The following is a 21775-nucleotide window of genomic DNA, read 5'->3' as shown; positions in this document are numbered from 1 at the left end:
AGAGGGGCAGAGACCTAGGCAGAGGGAGAAGCAGGCTCCATGCAAGGAGCCCGATGTGGGACTCGATCCCAGGACTCCAGGATCCTTCCCTGAGTAGAAGGCAGATGCTCAACTCCTGAGCCACCTGGCTGTCCCTCTGCTGTAATTTTTATTTTATTTTATTTTATTTTATTTTATTTTATTTTATTTTATTTTATTTTATTTTAATTTAATTTATTTTATTTTATTTTATTTATTTATTTATTTAATTTTATTTTATTTATTTTTTTCTGCTGTAATATTTTAAAGTAAATCTTAGGAAGCATGTCATTTCAGCCTACATATTTAATTATCATCTCTAAAATACAAGGATATTTAAGACTTCTTTTGCAATCTCTTGTTTAGAACATATATCACTGAGGATGTACAGTCAAAATAATTTGTTCTAATGTCATTTGAAATAATTGTTTTCTTGGTGTCTCAGATGTTAGTTTGACATAGGGCTGTTCATTTTGGGTCATTCCACTATTAAGAATTTTTTTTAATTGATTCAATTTTTTGAAATGAAAACAGCCAAAATTCTGTAACAAGGTAGGCTCAGAGAACTCTTGCTTCCACTTCTCCCTTCTATCTGTTCTTCTTGGAGAGCATTCATATTAGCTTTTGGTTTATCTTTCTAATGTTTTGGCTTTTAAATTTTACATCTTTAGGATTTTGGACTTTCTTCCTCCATTTTAAATTAATAAAATACTCATGAGAGACTGGCATATACAGAGGAAAATTTGACACCAGTTGACCTCTACTTTTGACATAATAGTACCTGAGTCATTTCTTTCTAAGCATAGGCGCTTTTTAATATGGAAATCCTATCGTGTTTAAAGTATTGCATGATACTTTTACCACTTAGAATATTCTCTAAACATTTTACATTACCTTTGTAAACCATTTTTTTTTCTTTTTTCTTTATGTATTTGACAGAGAGGGAGAGGGAGACAGAGCACAAGTAGGGGAGTGCCAGACAGGGAGAGCAGGGAGAGGGAGAAGGATTAGCAGATTCCCGACTGAGCAGGAAGCCAGGATCTGGGATTATGACTTGAGCCAAAGGCAGACACTTAACCAACTGTGCCGTCCAGGCACCCCTGTAAAGCATCTTTAATAGCCATATAAGATCCTATAATTTGGGATCCCTGGGTGGCGCAGCGGTTTGGCGCCTGCCTTTGGCCCAGGGCGCGATCCTGGAGACCCGGGATCGAGTCCCACGTCGGGCTCCCGGTGTATGGAGCCTGCTTCTCCCTCTGCCTGTGTCTCTGCCTCTCTCTCTCTCACTGTGTGCCTATCATAAATAAATAAAAAAAAAAAAAAAAAAAAAAAAAAAAGATCCTATAATTTGATGCCTTAAAGCTTTTTTGCCAAGTTTCCTATGTTGGACAGTTAGCTTTTTTTCTCTTTAACACTACAGTAGTCACCTCTTTACATACAACTTTTTATATAGTCTCAGGATAAATTTTTCTTTAAGTGGAGTTTTGACTTTAATTTCAGTTGGTTAGCATATGGTGTAATAGTTTCACGTGTACAACATAGTTTTCACCACTTCCATACAACACTCAGTGCTCATCACAATAGTGCCCTCCTTAATCCCCGTCACCTATTTAACTCATCCCCCTACCCACCTCCCTTCTGGTAACCATCATTTTGTTGTTTGTTCTCTATAGTTGAGTCTGCTTCTTGACTTCTATCTACATATTCCATTTGCTGCTTTATTTTGAGGTTCCACATATGAGTGAAATCACATGGTATTTGTTTTTCTCTGATTTTGCTTAGCATTATGCTCTAGCTCCATCCATGCTGTGTTGGAAGTGGTAAGCTTTCATTCTTTTTTAATGGCCGAATAATATTCCATTGTGTGAATATATATGTACCACATTTTTATTCATCAGCCAATGTACGCTTGGGCTGCTTCCATTTCTTGTCTAATGTAAATAATGCTACTATAAATAATAGGGGTGCATGTGTCCCTTAGAATTAGTGTTTTGGTATTTTTTGGTAAATACCCAAAAAGAGCCATTGGTGGATCATAGGGTAGTTGTATTTAACATTTTAAGGAACCTTAATGCTTTTTCCACAGTGGCTGCACTAGTTTGCATTCCCACCAGCAGTGCATTGAGGGTTCCTTTTTCTCCATATCCTCCACAACACCTGTTATTTCTTATGTTATTGATTTTAGCCATTCTGACAGTTCTAAGGTGATATCTCATTGTGTGTATGTGTTTTTAAAGATTTGATTTATTTATTCATGAGAGACACAGAGAAGCGGAAACTAGGCAGATGGACAAGCAGGCTTGATCTCTGGACTCCGGAATCGCCCTGAGCCAAAGGCAGACACTCAACTGCTGAGCCACCCAGGCTTCCCTCATTGTGGTTTTAATTTGTATTTCCCTTATGATAAGTGATGATGAGCATCTTTTCATGTGTCTTTTGGTCATAGGATAGATTTTCTGAAGTAAAAGTTTTCAAATCAAGGCATATGAACATTTAAAAATCTCTTAATGTGGGGCACCTGGGTAGCTTAGTTGGTTGAACAGTCTCTTGATTTCAGTTCAGGCCATGTTCTCTAGGTCGTGAGATTGAGCCCAGCCTTGAGCCCTGCCTTGGGCTCTGTGCTCAGCAGGAAGTCTGCTTGGAATTCTCTCTCTCCCTTTGCTGCACCTTATGCTGCCCCCTCCACCCCCCATGCATGTGCTGTCACTCTCAAATCTTTTTCAAAAATTAAAAAAAAATTTTTTAAAAGCTTTTATTTATTCATGAGACACAGAGAGAGAGAGAAAGGCAGAGACACAGGCAGAGGGAGAGGCAGGCTCCATGCAGGGACTTGATCCTGGGTCTTCAGGATCACACCCTTGGCCGAAGGCGGCGCTAAATCGCTGTGCCACCCGGGCTGCCCAAAATTAAAAATCTTTTGAGGTATGTTGTCCAGTGGTTTTTCAAAAGATTTAGCGAATTTATTATGGCACCAGCAGTCAGAGACTGTCAGTTTCCTGTACCCTTGTCAGTATCGGCATTAAATACTATGAAGTTAAACCTTTAAGAATTTACTCATAGAATGAGTGAATAAAGTAGCAGGAGCTATGAGAATTAATAAACTGTCCTTTTTCATGGACTTTTGGGGGAAGAAGGGTGTTTTTCTATTACTTCTTGTCCTTTCAGATTCTGTTTCTAAGGTTCCAAGTATGTGTTCATAGAAGGGCACTCATACTACTCAGTGACCAGAAAGATTTAATAGTAATTTCAGTGGTAAAATTGGCAAAGTGGAGGAATTTCTAAAGGTGTATCCTTTAATTCTCTGAGAACTGTCTGGGAGGCAGTATTTACTGCAGAGGAGTGCACAGCCAGAGCTAAAATGTTGAAGACCCTAAGACCTACTATTGCCGTTTAGATTTATTTATGACCTTGAATATGCTGAAACTGCTAGACCTTGGTGTTTTTAATTTGTAAAACGCAAAGAGTAGTACTTAGCTCATTGTGTTGAGGATTAAATGATCACGCGTTTGTTTAACGCTCGTGAAAGAGTAACTGACACGTATATTTGTTTTGCTTTGTTTGAAAGATTTTATTTATTTATTTATTCATGAGAATACACACAGAGAGAGAGAGAGAGAGAGAGGCAGAGACATAGGCAGAGGGAGAAGCAGGCTCCATGCAGGGAGCCCGACGCAGGACTCGATCCCGGGTCTGCAGGATCACACCTTGGGCTGAAGGCGGCGCTAAACCGCTGAGCCACCTGGGCTGCCCTGACACGTATATTTGTGTTAGCTTAACAAATTAGCTAAATAAGTCTCTCTTCCAGGGACTATTCCAGGTAAGTTTTCTCCATGTTAGAAAAACCCAGCAGTGCTATGAATCATCTTCAGTTTTGAGGTTATTTGCTAGCTTATTGGGTAGACATTATGCCTTTATGAGATCATATATATCACCTCATCAGAATTTTTTTTTTTTTTTTAGAATTTTTCTTAATTACAATTTAAGATTTCATTTTCTTTTAAAACTGCAAAAATTAGGGACGCCTGGGTGGCTTAGCAGTTGAGTGCTTGCCTTTGGCCCAGGGCGTGATCCTAGAGTCCTGGGATCAGATCCCGCATTGGGCTCCCTGCATGGAGCCTGTTTCTCTCTCTGCCTGTGTCTCTGCCTCTCTCCCTCTCAGTGTCTCTCATGAGTAAATGAATAAAATCTTTAAAAAAAAAACTGCAAAAATTAGTTAAAAGGCAATTTTAAAAAGCTCATTTTAGAAATTTTGAAAATAAAACCACAAGGAGAAGGTAGAAACAATCTAAGAACTCTGATTTCTGCCTGTGTTGGGATTCTTCTGTATTTCATTTCAGGTTCTTTTTGTCCTTTTACTCCTATGGTGGCTTTAAGATAAGTGGCATGTAGAAGTTTTTGTTTCTAAAATACAAATGGTATTTATATTAGAACCTAAAACAATTTTGTGTAGCCTATTTTTATATTTTATTTATTTATTTATTTATTTATTTATTTATTTATTTATTTATTTATTTTTAGAAGATTTTATTCATTTATTCATGAGAGACACAGGGAGAGAGAGAGAGGTAGAGACACAGGCAGAGGGAGAAGCAGGCTCCATGCAGGAAGCCTGACATGGGACTCGATCCCAGGTCTCCAGGATCACGCCCTGGACCAAAGGTGGCGCTAAACTGCTGAGCCACCGGGGCTGCCCCTTTCTATTTAGTAATAACATCATGAGTATTTATTTCCATGCGCCATTAAAAAGTCCTAGTAAGCATCACTTTAGAATATAGCACACATTAACTATCCCATAATTGAGCCATTCTTTTGCTGATATATGTATTGTCTCCAGTAGTATTTGAAACTAGTGTTGATTTATCCGTCACCCAAAATTGGAATTGTTTCCTTCCTCTCCAGGATACTTTTAAAGTACATTATGAGAACAACAGCCCTTTCCTGACCATCACCAGCATGACCCGAGTCATCGAGGTGTCTCACTGGGGTAACATTGCTGTGGAAGAAAATGTGGACTTGAAGCACACAGGGGCTGTGCTGAAGGGACCTTTTTCACGCTATGATTACCAGAGACAGCCAGATAGTGGAATAGCGTCCATCCGCTCATTTAAGGTATGGGGTATGCAACTCAGACATTGGGAGAAAGTATCATTTTATCATATCTGTGTTTTGGCTTTTTGAAAGTGTCTAAATATGGACCATTGTTTGGGTTCGATTGGTGTTCAAGGTGTTCAAGTAGTTCACAGTTGGGACCAACAAAAATAATCTTTTTTTTAACTAAAAGAATCTTAAAAGAAATAGTTCCCATTTATATATAGGCCATTTTTTAAAAAAGAGATTTTATTTTTAAATAATCTCTATACCCACCATGGGGTTGAAATCACAACGCTGAGATCAAAAGTCATGTGCTGCACCAACTGAGCTGGCCAGGCACACCAAAGTAGGCCATGTTTTTAAAAGAAAATTTGAATAATAGAAAAAGGGAAAACCATACCACCACCCAGAATTAGTATTGCTCATATTTTAATATTTCTTCTTACTTTTATAATACTCTTAAAAAGATTTTATCATATTGCACATGAAATTGTGTATATCTTTAGTCTTATAAATGAAATCTTATATTTTCATGTACAGTTGAAAACTGAAAACATATGCAGTTGAAAACCCCCTTGTAAAACATAGAGTTAGGCGCACCTGTCCCATACACATTTGAAAATCTGCGTGTAACTTTTGACTCCCTGAAAATTTAACTAGCATCCTCTTGTTTTCTGGAAGCTTAACTATTAACGTGAGTAGACCATTACCACATATTTGGTATGTTGTATGTATTATATACTGTATTCTTATAAGTAAGAGAAAAAAATGTTACTAAGAAAATCATAAGAGAAAATACATTTATAGTACTTACTGTATTTACTGAAGAAGATCCACATAAAAGTGGACCTGTGCAGTTCAAACCCGTGTTATTCAAGAGTCAACTGTACTTAAGTATTACAGAAGGACTCATTATGGGAATGAAGTGTTAGAATAATTTCTTCCTCATGGAAATAGGCTTATAGATTTGGAAGGTACAGTAAAGATTGTGAGGTGGGGAAACCCCCTCCATGATCCTATCACCTAGTGATTGGATATAGTTTCTTTCATTTTTAGTTTCTCTCCCTGCAGAGTAACTTAGCAATTACCTTTATCTTTGTATTAGTCCTTCAGTATTTGTTAAAGTATTTACAATTGTGTTCATTATTTATTGTTTAGGAGAATTAGCTATTTACCTGCCATGATTGAGAAATAGTTGCACTATTTAGAAATTTTGGAACCTCGATTGGGAGGCTTATGTTATTCCCAGTTTGGGGACTATGCTATGGGGAAGGCTCTTGGCACAGAAAGTCTTCTGTTTTTAGGATCATCTCCTGTGAGTAAGTTTCTGGAGGCTTTAGAAGGCGTTGTCCTCTCTCTTGCAGACCATCCTCCCTGCCGCTGCCCAGGATGTTTACTACCGGGATGAGATTGGCAATGTTTCCACCAGCCACCTCCTTATTTTGGATGACTCGGTAGAGATGGAAATCCGGCCTCGCTTCCCTTTGTTTGGCGGGTGGAAGACCCATTACATCGTTGGCTACAACCTCCCAAGCTATGAGTACCTCTATAATTTGGGTCAGTGTTTAGTATTTAGGGAATAGAAAGGGGAGGCACTCATTTTCTTTCATTTCCTGCATTTTTATTTCTAGTGGTGGTTTTGTTTTAACAATTGCCAGTCTTTTTTTTTTTTTTAAGATTTTATTTATTTATTTGTGGGAGACACACACACACACACACGAGAGAGAGAGAGAGAGAGAGAGAGAGAGAGAGAGAGAGGCAGAGACACAGGCAGAGAGAGAAGCAGGTTCCATGCAGCGACTTGATGCTGGGACTCCAGGATCACTCCCTGGGCTGAAGGCAGACACTTAACCTTGAGCCACCCAGGGATCCCCCTGCCAGTCATTTTTGATGGGAAGAGAGTACTGTCATTTTTTGGAAGATTGGGGTATTAGGAACAACTTCTCCTGGGTGGGGACAAATTACTGTTGTAAAAGTAATACAGTCATACAGTAGCCAGTTCAAACAGTCCGGGAAAAATCATCTTCTTCCTCCTCCAACTGCTTCAATTCTTTTAATTTGAGGTATTTAAAAAATAGAAACAAATCAGAGAGTAATAAACACTTTTACACAAGCACCTAGAACAAATTATTGTAATCATTTTGCCATATTTTCTTCAAGTCTTTAAACAGAGAAAACCACACAAACGAATGTATAGCTCAGTAACTGATTCTTTTTTTTTTTTTTTTTTTAAGATTCATTTATTTATTCATGAGAAACACACACACACAGAGGCAGAGGGAGAAGCAGGCTCGATGCAAGGAGCCCGAAATGGGACTCGATCCTCGGTCTCCAGGATCACACCCTGGGCTGCAGGCTGCGCCAAACCGCTGCGCCACCAGGGCTGCCCTCAGTAACTGATTCTAAGAACACTTTATAACCACCACTCACTCAGGCCAAGACATTGAATTGAACCAGCCAGCTTTCCTTCCCCACAATAGTATTTACTGCCCTGGTTTTTAGTCTCCACTTTCTTGACTTTCTCCAATTTTATCACCCAACTGTATGTCTCTCGAATCTCTACTTTAGTTTTGCCCTTTTTGAAAAATTTGAGGTTTTGTTGGTTTCTCTTAATCCATAGTTCCCTCCTCCACCTGATTTATTTGTTTCTGCTTATCTATTGCAGACCTTGAGTCAGTTGTAACCTATAGTCGAGAGGTTTTGCTGACTCCTTACTCAGAATGCAATTCCATGCATTCCTGTGGGGAGCCTGATCGGAACTCGATCCCAGGACCCTGGGATCATGACCTGAGCCAAAGGCAGATACTCAACTACTGAGCCACCCAGGCATCCTGCCTTTGTGTATTTCTTACAAGCTGAAAGCTTTCACCTCCCTTGGTGCTGTACAAGAGATAATTCTTGGTCCCGCTTGGGTATTTTCTGACCGAGACTTGGAATCACCTGTTTCTCCTCAAACCCCAGTTTCTCTTTGTGGAAAAATGTGTTTTAAGACCACAGTCGGAGGGACGCCTGGGTGGCTCAGCAGTTTGGTACCCGCCTTTGGCCCAGGGCATGATCCTGGAGATCCGGGATCGAGTCCCGTGTTGGCCTCCCTGCATGGAGCCTGTTTCTCTCTCTCTGCCTCTCTCTCTGTATCTCTCATTAATGAGTAAATAAAATCTTAAAAAAAAAAAAATACCATAGTTGGAGAACTAGAAATGCATATTGTTCTGAGTTTGGTCAATATCTAGACCTTTTCAGCTGACAGAGCCAGGTATGTATTATACCTATGTGGAAGAAAATTGTGAAGTTATATAGTTACTTAATAGTGTGGACTGTATGGATTTTGCTCATATGTTTTGTCTGTATCTGATTCTATATTGAGAGTCCTTGTTCTAAAGGAGGAGAAGTGACGTAATTAGAGAGCCTTTCACAATTGTTTGATCCCACACATACGGCAGTCTCAGAATAAAAGTGGTCATGCTACCATTTCCAATATGATTACTGAAAAAAGTTTATTTTTGGCATGACCTCTCCTGATCCTACCCTAGTGTTTTGGTGTGCTGTACGTATATTGAATATCTCTCTTGTCAGAACAGATAGTGTACCTCTCCCATTTGAACTCTAGACTTAGCTCTGCAGTAACTCTAATTAATGCTCACCCCATCAGTGTTTACAGTGACCAATGACTCTCGTCATTTTCATGTTCTGGAGCTCATTCGCTGGTAGATTCCTTGGGGAAGGCTTGTGGGAATGAGTTCTTACATGTTGATAATTGATAACAGCTTGTGCCTTTTGTGCATATAAGCTATTTTGATGAACATAAAATCACTGGCTCACACGTCTTGAATATCTTAAATACGTTACTTTTTTTGGTATGAAATGTCGCTGTCAGAGTCTGATGATCTAATTTTTCCCCTTTCTAAGTCACCTACCCTTCTAAGTCTTTTTATATAAATACTGAAAAGGATTCTTTCTTTAAAATTTAATACTTTTATAGAACATGTTTTGGCTACATGTGGTTGCTGTGCTGCTATTCTTGGGTTAGCATTATGGTTTTAGCTTACAGTCTGAAACCTTTTTGTAAGTTTTCTCCGTTGGGGCTCCTATTCTATGTTGAGTCTTTGCCTGTTTTCAATATTTGGCAGTTTCTCTTGAGTCTTTCCTTCATTGAAAACTTTGCTTCTTTTTACTTTTTATTTATTACAAGACATCACCTGTTATGTTTTTTTCACTTGTATTCCTTTTAGCATAGCCTTCCTTTCCTTTCCTTTCCTTTCCTTTCCTTTCCTTTCTCTTTTCTCTTTTCTCTTTTCTCTTTTCTCTTTTCTCTTTTCTTTTCTTTTTTCTTTTCTCTTCTCTTCTCTTTTCTTTTTCTTTTCTTTTCCTTTCCTTTCCTTTCCTCTTTCTTTCTTTCTTTTCTTTCTTTCTTTCTTTCTTTCTTTCTTTCTTTCTTTCTTTCCTTCTTTCTTTCTTTCCTTCTTTCTTTCTTTCTTCTTTCCTTTCTTCTTGATTTTATTTATTTATTTATGAGAGACACACAGAGAGAAGAGAGAGAGGCAGAGACACAGGCAGAAGGAGTGCAGGCTCCATGCAGGGAGCCCGATGTGGGACTCGATCCTGGGTCTCCAGGATTAGGCCCTGGGCTGAAGGCGGCACTAAACCGCTGAGCCACCGGGGCTGCCCCATAGCCTTTATTTCTAAAACAATTTTATTTCTAAAATTTCTTTTCTTAATTTTTTCTTACTTTCTGTCAGTTTTCTGAATTTCTATAATTCTGGTTTGTATTGCTCTTTTATGACTTGTGTCATTTGTTTTAAAGATTTTATTTATTCATGACAGAGAGAGAGAGAGAGAGAGAGGCAGAGACACAGAGGAGAAGCAGGCTCCATGCAGGAAGCCTGATGTAGGACTAGATCCTGGGACTTCCAGGATCATGCCCTGGGCCAAAGGCAGGCGCCAAACCGCTGAGCCACCCAGGGATCCCCACTTGTGTCATTTTTTAAATGGCTTTAAGCTTGTTTTGAAATACAACAGTTTTTTTGTTTGTTTTTAAGAGAGAGTGGGAGCAGGAGAATCTTAAGCAGGCTCCATACTCAGCATGGAGCCCAATGTGGGGCTCCATCTTGCGACCCTGAGATCATGACCTGAGCTGAAACCAAGAGTTGGAAACGTAATTGAGCCACCCAGGTGCCCCGTGGGAACAGTTTTAATCAGTTCTGTGGCATGAATTTCTGGCATGTTTTTCATTTTACTTGGGATGTTCTCTCTTTTTGTAACTTTTTAAAACAGTGAGGGGCCCCCTTTTTCTGTTGCTCATTTTTTTTTAATTAAGAAAAACTTTTTTTTTAATATTTTATTTATTCATGAGAGATATACAGAGAGAGAGAGAGGCAGAGACACAGGCAGAGGGAGAAGCAGGCTCCATGCAGGAAGCCCGACGTGGGACTCGATCCCTGGTCTCCAGGATCCCACCCTGGACTGAATGCGGCGCTAAACCCCTGAGCCATTGGGGCTGCCCAAGAAAAAAATTTTTAAGTAGGCTCCACACCCAGTGTAGGGCTCAAACTCACAGTCCTGAGGTCAAGAGTTGTGTGCTCTCCCAGCTGAGCCAGCCAGGTGCCCTTCTGTTCATTTTTAATGTGAGCTTTTAGGAGGAGATATTGTAATTGCCCAGTTCTCTGTTGATTTGAATGTGGTGGCTTCCTTTTGGAGCCTTCCCTGGCTCAGTTTCCTGTAGCTCTGCTGTCCATGTTAGGCTTGATTTTGATTTTTCCTCTGAGTAGGGTGCTGTCCTGGGAGTGGAGCTCTGATGGCTATTCCAAGTTCTCAGGGACTAGACTGCTCTAGACTGGCAGTTCCTTGGGCCTGGTTTGCTCACCCACCATGTGGGGTCAGGGGAGGACTCCTTGGAACTCCAGCCGCTCTTCTACAGTTGGCCTGCCTCATTCTCTGGTGAACAGGGTGGCCTGATTGGGGCTCTGCTCTTCTCAGGTCTGTCACTTGCCCTGTTGTCTCCTCTACTTTCTCCTTTATGTACACTAGTAACGTGCAGGTTGTATGCACATTTTGTTTTATAACACCCCCCCCCCGCCCCCTTGGAGATCTGTGTTTTACCTAGTTTTGTTATAAATATGTTCTGTGGGTTTTTATTTTTGCTGTGTAGTTGTTCTGTCTTTATGTAAAAATTGGGAAAGACCCGTAAGTATGCTGCCACCACCACCTTGGTCTCCCAGAATCTCCTAGTCTGTTAACTTTAGATAGTATCTCTATTCTTCTCTGTGTAAAGAGCAAGTGTTCCTATCCTCTGCTGCCCCCTAGCTCCTGTGTCACTTCCTCTGTTTTTCACATGCCTGCACATCTTTGTCTTTCTTCAGGTGACCAGTATGCACTGAAGATGAGGTTCGTGGACCATGTGTTTGATGAGCAAGTGATAGATTCTCTGACAGTGAAGATCATCTTGCCTGAAGGGGCCAAGTGGGTGTGACTGTTCCTTTCCTCTGCTTCCCATTTCTCTGGCAGTGGCCTTGTGGTACCTCAAGAGGAAGCTGTGTTCTGGGGGCGCTGAGTAGGTGCTCAGCACATAGTTGAGAGCTCTATAGGGACTTTCTGACTGGACTTTCAACAGAAAAGTTAGACTCAAATGAGGCACAAACTTGATTTATGAAATATAGTCCCTGAACAGAGTCCCTCTTCATGACAGGTGTAGCATCCAAAGGGGATGGGATGGTCTGCAGCAGGACAGAGTGCAGAGTCCGGACAGCCAGGTAGCTCTTGTGCTGCGTTAATACAAAAAAGAAGAGCGGTGCAACAATGGCATTGTTTTATCCTGGACTAGTCAAACTAGGTTCCGAAAGTGAGGTCCTGATCTTATGTTAGGGTTCTGTGCTTGCAAACAGTAGGTGCTGTCTTTGGCCAGTTTAAGCAGACAGGAGTGCATTTGGAAGGGTAAGGCATGTCTTATAAAATGGCAGCAGAAGTTGCAGAGCCAGAACATCTTTGGAAATCCAGGTGGTGGAAACTGACAGTTGTTCAGAGAGGACCTACCCTTGGCATGAGTGATAAACAACTATGTGTGTCTTTGTGCACTTCACTCTACTTCAAGGGGAGCTTCTGTTTGCCCTCTGTTGGGTCACATGTCCATTGGTAACCAGAAAGATCGGCACCTTGATTGCTCCCCCTGTGGAGGACATTCTAGGGGGGATGGGAAGTTCTAGTAAAAACTATAGTGAGAACCCAGAGGAGGGAGAGTGGATCCAGGCAGACAAAAACAGGACATGTCTCCATTGTACCTTATGGAGTGACTTTTCAGAGGCCTTATTAAGTTCCCAAGAAGTTCTTGTTGGGTGGAGTGCACAGCAGGCTGGCGGGCTGTGTGGGTGGTGTGCCTCCAGGAGTGGGCCAGTATTGGTGAGCACTAGCAAGAGCAAGATGCAGGGAGCTGGTCGTTACCTCAGCAGGAGAATGGTCTAATAGGGTATTCTGACAGCGGGTCAGCTGTTTCAGGAGGTCTGGTGGTCTGTGGTGCCAGGAGGGGAGCAGAGTGGAGTGTGGACTTAGTGACCTTGAAAGGCCCCCGTGGGCATTAGAATTTTCCAACCCTAAAGAACTTGTTGGTCAGTGCGGTTTGTCTTAGGCTGTATTTCATTCCTACCTGCATCTAGGAACATCCAAGTTGACAGTCCCTATGAAATCAGTCGGGCCCCAGATGAGTTGCACTACACTTACCTAGACACGTTTGGCCGCCCTGTGATTGTTGCCTATAAGAAAAATCTGGTGGAGCAGCACATTCAGGACATCGTGGTAAGTGACTCCACTGTTCTCTGCCTTCTGTGTCTTCCTCCCCGAGTATGAGGTCCTGGGGGCCAGGCACTTGCCTGTCTTTATCTTTTCCCTCCTGGGGCTGTTGGGTTTTGAGCACAGTCTGGGGGTGAGTGGACGGCCTGGATGATGGTGGGCCTGCTAGGGCCCCTCTTGCCCCTAGGCAGACCTGTGGAAGCCAGTCCCCCTCATCCCTGCCCATTCCCCATTCTCTGCCCCTACAGGTGCACTACACATTCAACAAGGTGCTCATGCTGCAGGAGCCACTGCTGGTTGTGGCAGCTTTCTACATCTTGTTCTTCACTGTCATCATCTATGTCAGGCTGGACTTTTCCATCACAAAGGTACCCACCCCTTGGCCTTTTGCTTATGTTTTTGGTTAGTCACTTTGGACCTTGATAATTTGCTTTACTGAGCATTTGTCCTCACAGCAAATCCGAGACAGAACCCTCTTGCCCAGAAGCTCCTCCCTGCCTGTGGCCTCTGCTGACCCTTATCGTAAAGAGAGAGACCTTGTTCTTGTTGCTATGATCACAGAGCATGCAGTGTTCTGTGAGACAGGGTGCTGCTGGTAGGCAAAGCACTGCAGAAATAGGACAGCCAGCAGTGTGTGTTTCATGTTGGGGCTTCCCTGAGGATGTGACTGGCAGAGAAATTGGGGAAGAGCATTCAGCTGGCAGGAACAGTTTGTGCAGCAGCAGGGACGACTTTGGTGGAATCCAAAGGGGAGCAGTAGGGTACATGTAGCAAAGATGTTGATCCAACCTGGTTCTATAGAACAGTGAGGCTACCCACTGAGTCATCTGCTAGGAAGCCTTGTCATACAGAAAGGCTGAGTGTAGGTTTTATTATGAAATGGCCCCACTTTTTAAGCTATAAATGCTTTCATTTTTAAATTTATTAAAAAAAATTTTTTTAAGTAGGCTCCACCCCCAATATGGGTTTAAACTCATGAACCTGAGATTAAGAGTTGCGTGCTTCACTGACTGAGCCAGCCAGGTACCCCTGCTTTGGTTTTTTAAAACTTTTATTTAAAATAATTCTACATTTATGGAAACTTTGCAAGAATAGCAAAAATAATGATTGTATACTCTTCACCTAGGCGTAACAAGTTAACATTCGGCCTTCCCATTATATATAGTTATTTTTCCTGGACATTTGAGAGTAGATTGTAGACATTTATATCCTTTATTCTCTTGAGTACTAAAGCGTGCGTGTAGCCCAGGGACAAGAGTATTCTCTTAACTACAGTAGAATGATCAAATTCAGGAAACTTGATGTCACTGTAACACTGTTAACCAACCTGCATACTGTGTTCAGATTTGGCGGACTGTCCTAGGGACCATAACATTTTCAGCAGTTGTTTTTCTTCCTCCAGGATCCAGCTGAGGATCATGGATTGCATTTAGTTGCCACACTTCCTTAGTCTCCTTTAATCTGGAACAGCTCTGGAGCATTTCTCTGTCTTTAATGACCTTGACATATTTGGCGTGTATACATCGGTTCTGTAGAATGTCCCTTAACTTAGGTGTATCATCTGTTTCTCTCTGATTAAATTCAGATTATGCATTTGTGGCAAGAATGCTATAAAGTGATGCTGCATTTGCAGCGCATCACATCGGGGGTACCTGATGTCAGCTGGTCTCAGTGCTGGGGATGTTAACTCTCCTTACTTGGCTAAGCGGATGTCTACCTAATTTCTTCATGTTAAAGTTACTTTTTTTTATCTTTAAGATTTTTAAAAAACTTACTCATTTCAGAGAGAGAGAGTGAGAGAGAGCATGAGGGGTAGGGAGGAGCAGAAGGGAGAGAGAAGCAGACTCCCCACTGACCAGGGAGCCTGACTTCAGGCTCTATCCCAGGTCCCAGAGATCTATCGCAGCCCCAAAGTTCATTGTTTTTCTCTTTGCAATTAAGGTATGATCTGTTTGAGGCTATATAAATACTCTCATGTACATTTACTCATTAGTCATAGCATTTAGTATTGATTCTTATCTGAATCTGTTATTAGTGTGGTGGTTGAAAAATTGATTCCTTTTGTTGGCACTGTTCTGTAAGGAGAAGCTTTTCTTCCTGGTTGGCTGGTTACTTGTTAGGACTCCTGGCCTTCTTTACTCTATGGGCTACTGTCCCCTGGTGCTACTTATTTTGATGCTCAAATTGTTCTAGATTTGTCTGGTTTTTTCATGTCTTGTCATTTTTTAGAGTACTTCCTTTTTGTTGGGCACAACAGTGTGTTTAAGGCATAGCCTCCTGTACTTTCTCCAGGCAGCCCTGGTTCCTTTTAGAGGGGAATGGTACCTAGAGAGCAGGATCTGGGGGCTAGGTGTGATCATTGCTTTTGGAGTGTTGCTGTGTCTGGGCCTTCCAGCAGACAGAGCTAGGGGAGAAATGTATGGTATTTACAATAGCAGTTAACACTGATATCTCACTCCAGTCTGATGCCACAGGGTTCTTGCCATCCTTCCTCATCTACCGTTTTTCCTTCTCTCCTGGACCCTACATCAATATATTTATATATACGTTGAATTCCATAAACACACAAAATAGTTTCAGAATTGCTGCACTCATGCCACCACAAACACCAGGCCTATCTGTAGAGTCCCAAGATTTGTTAGCAGTTCTTTTTGTCTTTAGACTGAGAATATCTTGTCGAGTACTGTGTTCTAAGGTAGTTAGCTTAGTTTTTCTATGTTAACTAATATGAAATATAGCTAGATTCATTTATTTCTGTTTGAATTTATTGTAGTTTCTCTCTCTGGCACTCTAAATATTTAATTTTGATTGTAAAATTGTAAAACCCTGCCTTTTAGATAAGCAGTTTGAGCAGTCTCTGGATATCTTTCATGATTTATTTTGCAAAAATGTGCAGATACTTCATTTTCTCCTCTTTCTTGCACAAAATGAAGAAAGCACCATATATGTTTTGTCATTTTTTTCCCCACTAAACAGATTGTGAGAATTACCCATGCTAGTTTGTAGAGATCTTCCCTTTTTTTAATTTTTTGTATAGCTACAGAGTATTGCATTGGTCAGTTTATTTAATTAGTTCCTTATGTATACATCTCCCTATCTTAAAGCTTTGATAATTTATTGAGAAAAAACCAATTGTGGGCCAAATCAGCCATTTGCAGACCAGATTCAGCCTTTTAGCTGCCAAGTCAGAATTTTTGAGTAGACATGTGATGAGAGAGAATTCCGGAAAGTATGTAGGGCCTCATCTAAAGGGTTGTGAATGACAGGTCGTGAATGGCTTGGGCTTTATCCTTCAGGCCCTAGGAAACTCTTGAAGGTTTTAAGGAGAGAGACTTAATAAAAGTCTTGGAAGCCTTCCCTGACCTGCACTGAGCTCTTTCTTCCCTTTCTTGTCCCTTTTGTGGTGTGTTCTAGCATTAGTAGCCTTTCTCCCATCCTCTCTGTGCGCTGTGGGACTTTGAAGTGAATGTCTTCTTTATCTTTGTGTCCCCTGTCCTGCCCTATGCTGAACTGGTCAAGATTTAACATCCCCAAACGTTTGATTCTCTGACTTTCCAAGAAGATGGCTTTTCTTGTTTGCACAGCCAGTGGTGGGTACTTTTAGGGAGGTCAAGGTTGGAGCCGGCTCAGGCCTAGATGTTGTCACCCATGATGTCTCCCCCACAGGATCCGGCTGCAGAGGCCAGGATGAAGGTGGCTTGCATCACAGAGCAGGTCTTGACCTTGGTCAACAAGAGAATAGGTCTCTACCGTCACTTTGATGAGACCATCAATAGGTACAAGCAGTCGCGGGATGTGTCCACCCTTAACAGCGGCAAGAAGAGCCTGGAGACAGAACACAAGGCCTTGACCAGTGAGATTGCGTCGCTGCAGTCCAGGCTGAAGACAGAGGGCTCCGACCTGTGTGACAAAGTAAGTGTGTGCCATCCCAGAGTCACTCAGCTCTCTGCCCTTCTTGTCACACCTCTAGGGATTGTCCTCCACATTCTAGAGCACCATGGGGCTGCTGTGTGTGGGTCACATGCCGGGCAGCTCTTGCTTTGCCTTGTCCTGTGGTGCCGACCCTTTTGGTGGAATAAGAAGGTTGGGATCTCGGTTACTGGCTGATTCAGAAGGCTCTGCTAGCCTCCGTGTCACTGTCTGTTCTCCACATGGCTGCTACTGAGAGCAGTGGCTTCCTCTCCCAGAGGGTGGACTGGGCACAGCTCCAGACTGCTCTTGTGTGCTGAGAAGAAGCTACACTTAGAATCAGGTGTTTGACTCAGACTTTGTAAATCTGGCCAAGTAACCAAACTTCTGTTTCTTTGTGTCTTAGTACCTCACAGTGTTGTGAGTGCACAATGAGTTAGAGCATATAAAGTGCTGAGCACCCTACCTGGGCTGTGCTTTGTGGTTCTTGTTACCTGTACAGGAAGAGGTGCCCTTCAGAGTCCCTGATCAAGCCCCTCTCTACATGCTGCTCCCAGAACTCCCTCCCCTTACCTTGTGCTCTTCATTGCACCTACCTTTTATCTGCAGCTCTTTTCTTTATGTGCTCGAGTGTTACCTGGTGGCTTCATGAAGGCAAAATGGCTCATCTCTCTTGATTGCAGTTTTCCAGTGCCTAGCACTGTGGCTCACTAAGTAATTGCTGAATGTTGAGTGATTGTGATTATGAAGTCCTCAGCCTCACAGCCAGCTGGTGATCATTGAGTCTCTTTGGCACACCCCTGCCATTAGTCTTGCCTGAGTCTTTGGACCTAATTTGGCTAGCCAAAGGGAAGAGGTGTACCTGGCACCCCACCAGGACATTGCCCGTAATGTTTCCACTTGATCCTCACAATCCTTTATAGCTAAGATCCGAGGTCAGAGCTTGAAGGTATAGAAAGTGGAGCTGGCATTTGAAGCCAGGCCTGTCTCCTGCCACAGCCAGCCCCTCTACCCTGGGAGCTCCAGGGTCTGTAGGCATGGGAGGTGGTGGGCCCTGCTGAGTGTGGGTGGGAGGATCATTCTCAAGCTCTGCCCTGCTCTTGCCTCGGCCAGGTGAGCGAGATGCAGAAGCTGGATGCACAGGTCAAGGAGCTGGTGCTGAAGTCTGCAGTGGAAGCTGAGCGGCTGGTGGCCGGCAAGCTCAAGAAAGACACGTACATTGAGAATGAGAAGCTCATCTCTGGAAAGCGGCAGGAGTTGGTCACCAAGATCGACCACATTCTAGATGCTCTGTAGCCTCTGACCGTTATCATCAGCATGGGCCCAGGGCGCTGCACTTTCAGATGGCAGTTTGGGGGTGAAGGAGGGAAGGCCACCAGCAAGGCCATTGAATGCTGGCATCTGTATTTTATAAAAGGCCTTCAAGGAAGTGAGGCCAGGCCCTGCCATAGGCAACATAAGCAGCTTAGTTTTTGTCTTAAAAGTATTCCTTTTTTTAAAAAAAAAAAAAATTAAATCCCATTAAAAACAAAATATCTTTGTGTTTTGAACAAAGAAATTTTCAGTAGTTGATTGTTTTGTTCTGAAGCCTAGGATATTCTTTCATCCCGTAAGCCCCTTGTGTTTTGCCCTTTTAACACCTGATGTTTGGGTATTTTACGAGTGTATGTTTTGTGTGTGTGTGTGTGTGTGTGTGTGTGTGTGTGTGTGTGTGTGTATTTGTTTTGTTTTTTTTTAAAGTATGCATGACCAAATGAAAATAAAGCAGGGACTATGAACATTTGTTCTGGGGACAATCTCATAACTTACCTTGAGGATAGTACTTTTATCAAGTGCTTTTAAATAGTGGATTTACTTAGAGCACGTTTGCATGGCAAGCATTACTTCTATTTTACGTGTTAGAACAGTGAGGCCACAAAGATAATGTGGGCTACGTAACGTCACTGAACAGAGTCTGAGAGTGAGGGCTCTGTTCTTACACTTTTTGTCTGTTCTGCATCACATGCTGTACTAGGCACAGAAACATATGCAGAGGGAGAAGCAGACTCCTTGCAGGGAGCCCAGTGTGAGACTCCCTTCCAGATCCCAGGATCACACCCTGAGCCAAAGGCAGACGCTCAACCACTGAGCCACCCAGCCGTCCCAGAGAACAGGGGTTCTTATTGAGGACAGATAGTCAGATGATCAGACACAAATTCATAATCACAAACTGTGACAACCCCATGAAGGAAAGGGACAGGGTTCTCCTGACAGTATTTACTGGAGAATACCGGGTGTACTCTGGATGGGTAGGGGAATTGGGCAGTTTCCCTAGGGAAGTGACTTTGGAATTGGGCTCTATAGAAGTTATATAGATAGCCACAGCATGTGCAAAGGCCCTGGGACAGGCTGGGGCTTGTGGACCTGAAGGGAATCCAGAGACGTGGAGGGGGTATGGCATAGGCTGCAGAGGTGGGAGAGCCCGGATGAGCTCGGGCTTTGTAGGTCTGACAAGGCTTCTGGTTTTATCCTGAAATCAAGGGGAGACCGACCAGTGTGAGACGTACTTAGATTTGTATTTTGACTGAGAACACACTGCTAAAGGCCATAAATAGGTGTGGGAAAAAACCTTGGGCAGGGAGGGCCATGTGCCCACATGGGCGCAGCTGAGAGATGTAGGTGGGTGCAGGCTTTCTCTCTGCCTGAGGTCTGTGCCTGGTCTTTACTTAGATTTGCTGCTCACCCTTCAGGTAACAGCTTAAGGTTATTGGCTCAGGGAGGCCTTCCACGATGTCCCAGACCTAGTCAGGTCCTCTTGTTCCACTCTTTCTCCACATCATACCACAGCTGGGAGGTGTTTAATTGCTGGAACTAGTTCCAATGGGACAGGGGTTTCGTCTGATAAGGTCGCCTTATGTTACCAGCTGGTTTTTCGGATTAGCATGTGACTTATGGAGTGTGACATTGGGGTGGGTTGAGGGATGGTTGTACCGTTTCACATGGAGAAGTCTGGTAAAGACCAGTTTTGAGGATGATGATGATGGGTTCTGTTTCAGACAGGGTGAGGTGGGTGTGCCTGTGACTTCCAAGTGGGAATGTTGGGGGCAGTTGGACATTCAGGCTTGGAGTTCAAAGAAAGGGCCTGGTGTGGAAATGATAAATGTGGATGTTGTTCAACACGCTGTGGAAGGGATGTGGAAATGGTGAGCTAGAGGTGGTGGTGGGTGAGGGTGTCTAGGAAGGGTGTTGAGAAGACGCCCAGAACTGAATGTATGGCTTCAAAGTAGAGTGGCCGCTTGGAGCACCTCACTTGTACACAGGTTGGGGAGTAAGGAGCATGCGGTGTCGTGGAAACCAGGGGGAGACGTGATCTTAGGAGGAGCAGCAGCAAGTGCTGCTGAGTGGTTGTGCAGGAGGAAGGCCGGGAGGGGTCAGCCCGTGCTGGGAGCAGGTCACCGAAGCGGTCCTTCACTGTGTGGGCGGAACAGTGGGAAGGAGGGAGTGGGAGCTACTGGGGCTTCCTTCAAGGGTGGATGGTGTGCACCAGAGATAGGGTGCAAGACGGAGGGCGGGGGGCCACGGGGCACGTGCAGCTGGAAGCCATCAGAGGGGAGATGCAGGTGTGTTCAGGGCCTGGGGGAAGGGCCTGCTGGAAAATGAGAGGCCAAACGCGGAGAAAAAGGTGGGCGTCTGGGGTTTCTCAGGCAGTGGGAAGCTACGGGGTCGAAAGAAAGGAGAGGTCGTGGATGTGGAGGAGAAGGTTGGCTCAAGGCTTGGGCATGCATTCACGCGGACTGTATAGAAACCTCGGGAGTTCGGGGTGTCCATTTCCTCCTTGGACGGAGCAGGGCTCGGTGATCGGCTTCTAGGCTGGGTCACATGAGGCAGCAGCCGTGAAGTGTCCTAGGGCGACTGCTGGTTCCATGGCATCAGGGAATCAGGGAACCTCCTTCCGTCCCCGTCAGGGCTTCTGGCGGGAGCGCGGGTGCGGCCTTGGGTGTCCTGGCCTCACGGGTTGGAAGCTGTGGAGGCGGCGCTTGAGGGGTGTTGGCCGTGGTGTTCTCGTGGGCCCGGCCCCTAGGTGGGACGGAGCTGCGCCTCCGATTGCTGGGCCGCAGCCCCCACTCCCTTCTGCTTTTCCTTCAACCTTTTCTCACTTTTGGAGCGGGAAAGGCAACTTGGCAGGAAGCAAGGGCTTGCGTCGACGGGCGCCCTCTGCTGGGCTGGTGCGCCGCCCGCAGGCCTGGGGCGGGAGCTGCGCCTGCGCCCTTGTGACGACGTGGAACCTGCGCGTGCGGGCACGTCAGTGGGGGCGCCCGGAAGTGAGGCCCGTGCACAGGCGCAGAGGGCCGGCTGGGCTAGGGAAGCCGCGCATGTGCAGGGCTGCAGCCACTTTAAGGCAGGGCAGCTCGCGGTGTCCTCGACGCCGATGCCCTGGCTGTGGCGCCATCTAGGGGTGTGGGTCGGGAACCACAGGCCGGGCCGGGGCTACCGCTGGGTCTGGGGTCCGAGCGCAAGGCAGGCCGTGGCGCTGCCGAAGGGCCAGGAGGACTTGGGCTTCCAGATGTGCTGTAGGGGTTGGGGAGCCCGAGCCTACGGCTCCCCCAGCATCAGGGCTGGGGACCACAGGTGAGGCACCCCACTCTCCTTGCCCCTGCCCCTCGCGTCCCTAACTGAGGCGTAGCGTCTTCGCCCGTGGACAGCCCTCTGCCTCACTGGTTCTTGATCTCCGTGGCAGACAGGGCCCCAGGGTTCTCCTTTGTAAGTCCCGAGGTGTGAGCTGGGGTCCTGAGTGTGCAGCCTTGGCCCAGGCCTGGCCCCCTCTCCTCCCCCCACCCCGCTATAGGGTGGGGTCCCTCAGACACCTGGCAGCTCTCACTGGGTCTCAGACCCAGCCTGCCCACTCTGTGGCCCTCATGGCAGGGGCAGGGGAGTGCTCACCTGGGGCTTCCCCAGCGTCGTTCAGACCCCCAGGCCGATCCCATTTGTCCAGTCCTGGCCG

At 44.4% G+C, this 21775-nt stretch overlaps 1 protein-coding gene across 1 annotated transcript in view; it reads left to right on the top strand.

The window, feature by feature from the left end:
- RPN1 (ribophorin I) overlaps positions 1-18327 on the top strand; it is a 28854-nt gene extending 10527 nt beyond the window's left edge. Inside the window, exons 4-10 of the mRNA XM_055344391.1 lie at positions 4918-5127; positions 6474-6666; positions 11466-11565; positions 12753-12891; positions 13134-13253; positions 16552-16797; positions 17908-18327. Coding sequence (XP_055200366.1) covers positions 4918-5127; positions 6474-6666; positions 11466-11565; positions 12753-12891; positions 13134-13253; positions 16552-16797; positions 17908-18090 — 1191 coding nt within the window. The 3' untranslated portion in view covers positions 18091-18327. The remainder of the gene's footprint in view (positions 1-4917; positions 5128-6473; positions 6667-11465; positions 11566-12752; positions 12892-13133; positions 13254-16551; positions 16798-17907) is intronic.
- The last annotated feature ends 3448 nt before the right edge of the window (positions 18328-21775 follow it).

This window comes from Nyctereutes procyonoides, unplaced genomic scaffold, assembly GCF_905146905.1.
Source record: "Nyctereutes procyonoides isolate TBG_1078 unplaced genomic scaffold, NYPRO_anot_genome, whole genome shotgun sequence".
NCBI classification, from domain to species: domain Eukaryota; kingdom Metazoa; phylum Chordata; class Mammalia; order Carnivora; family Canidae; genus Nyctereutes; species Nyctereutes procyonoides.
This window is presented reverse-complemented; position numbering and strand designations above follow the sequence as displayed.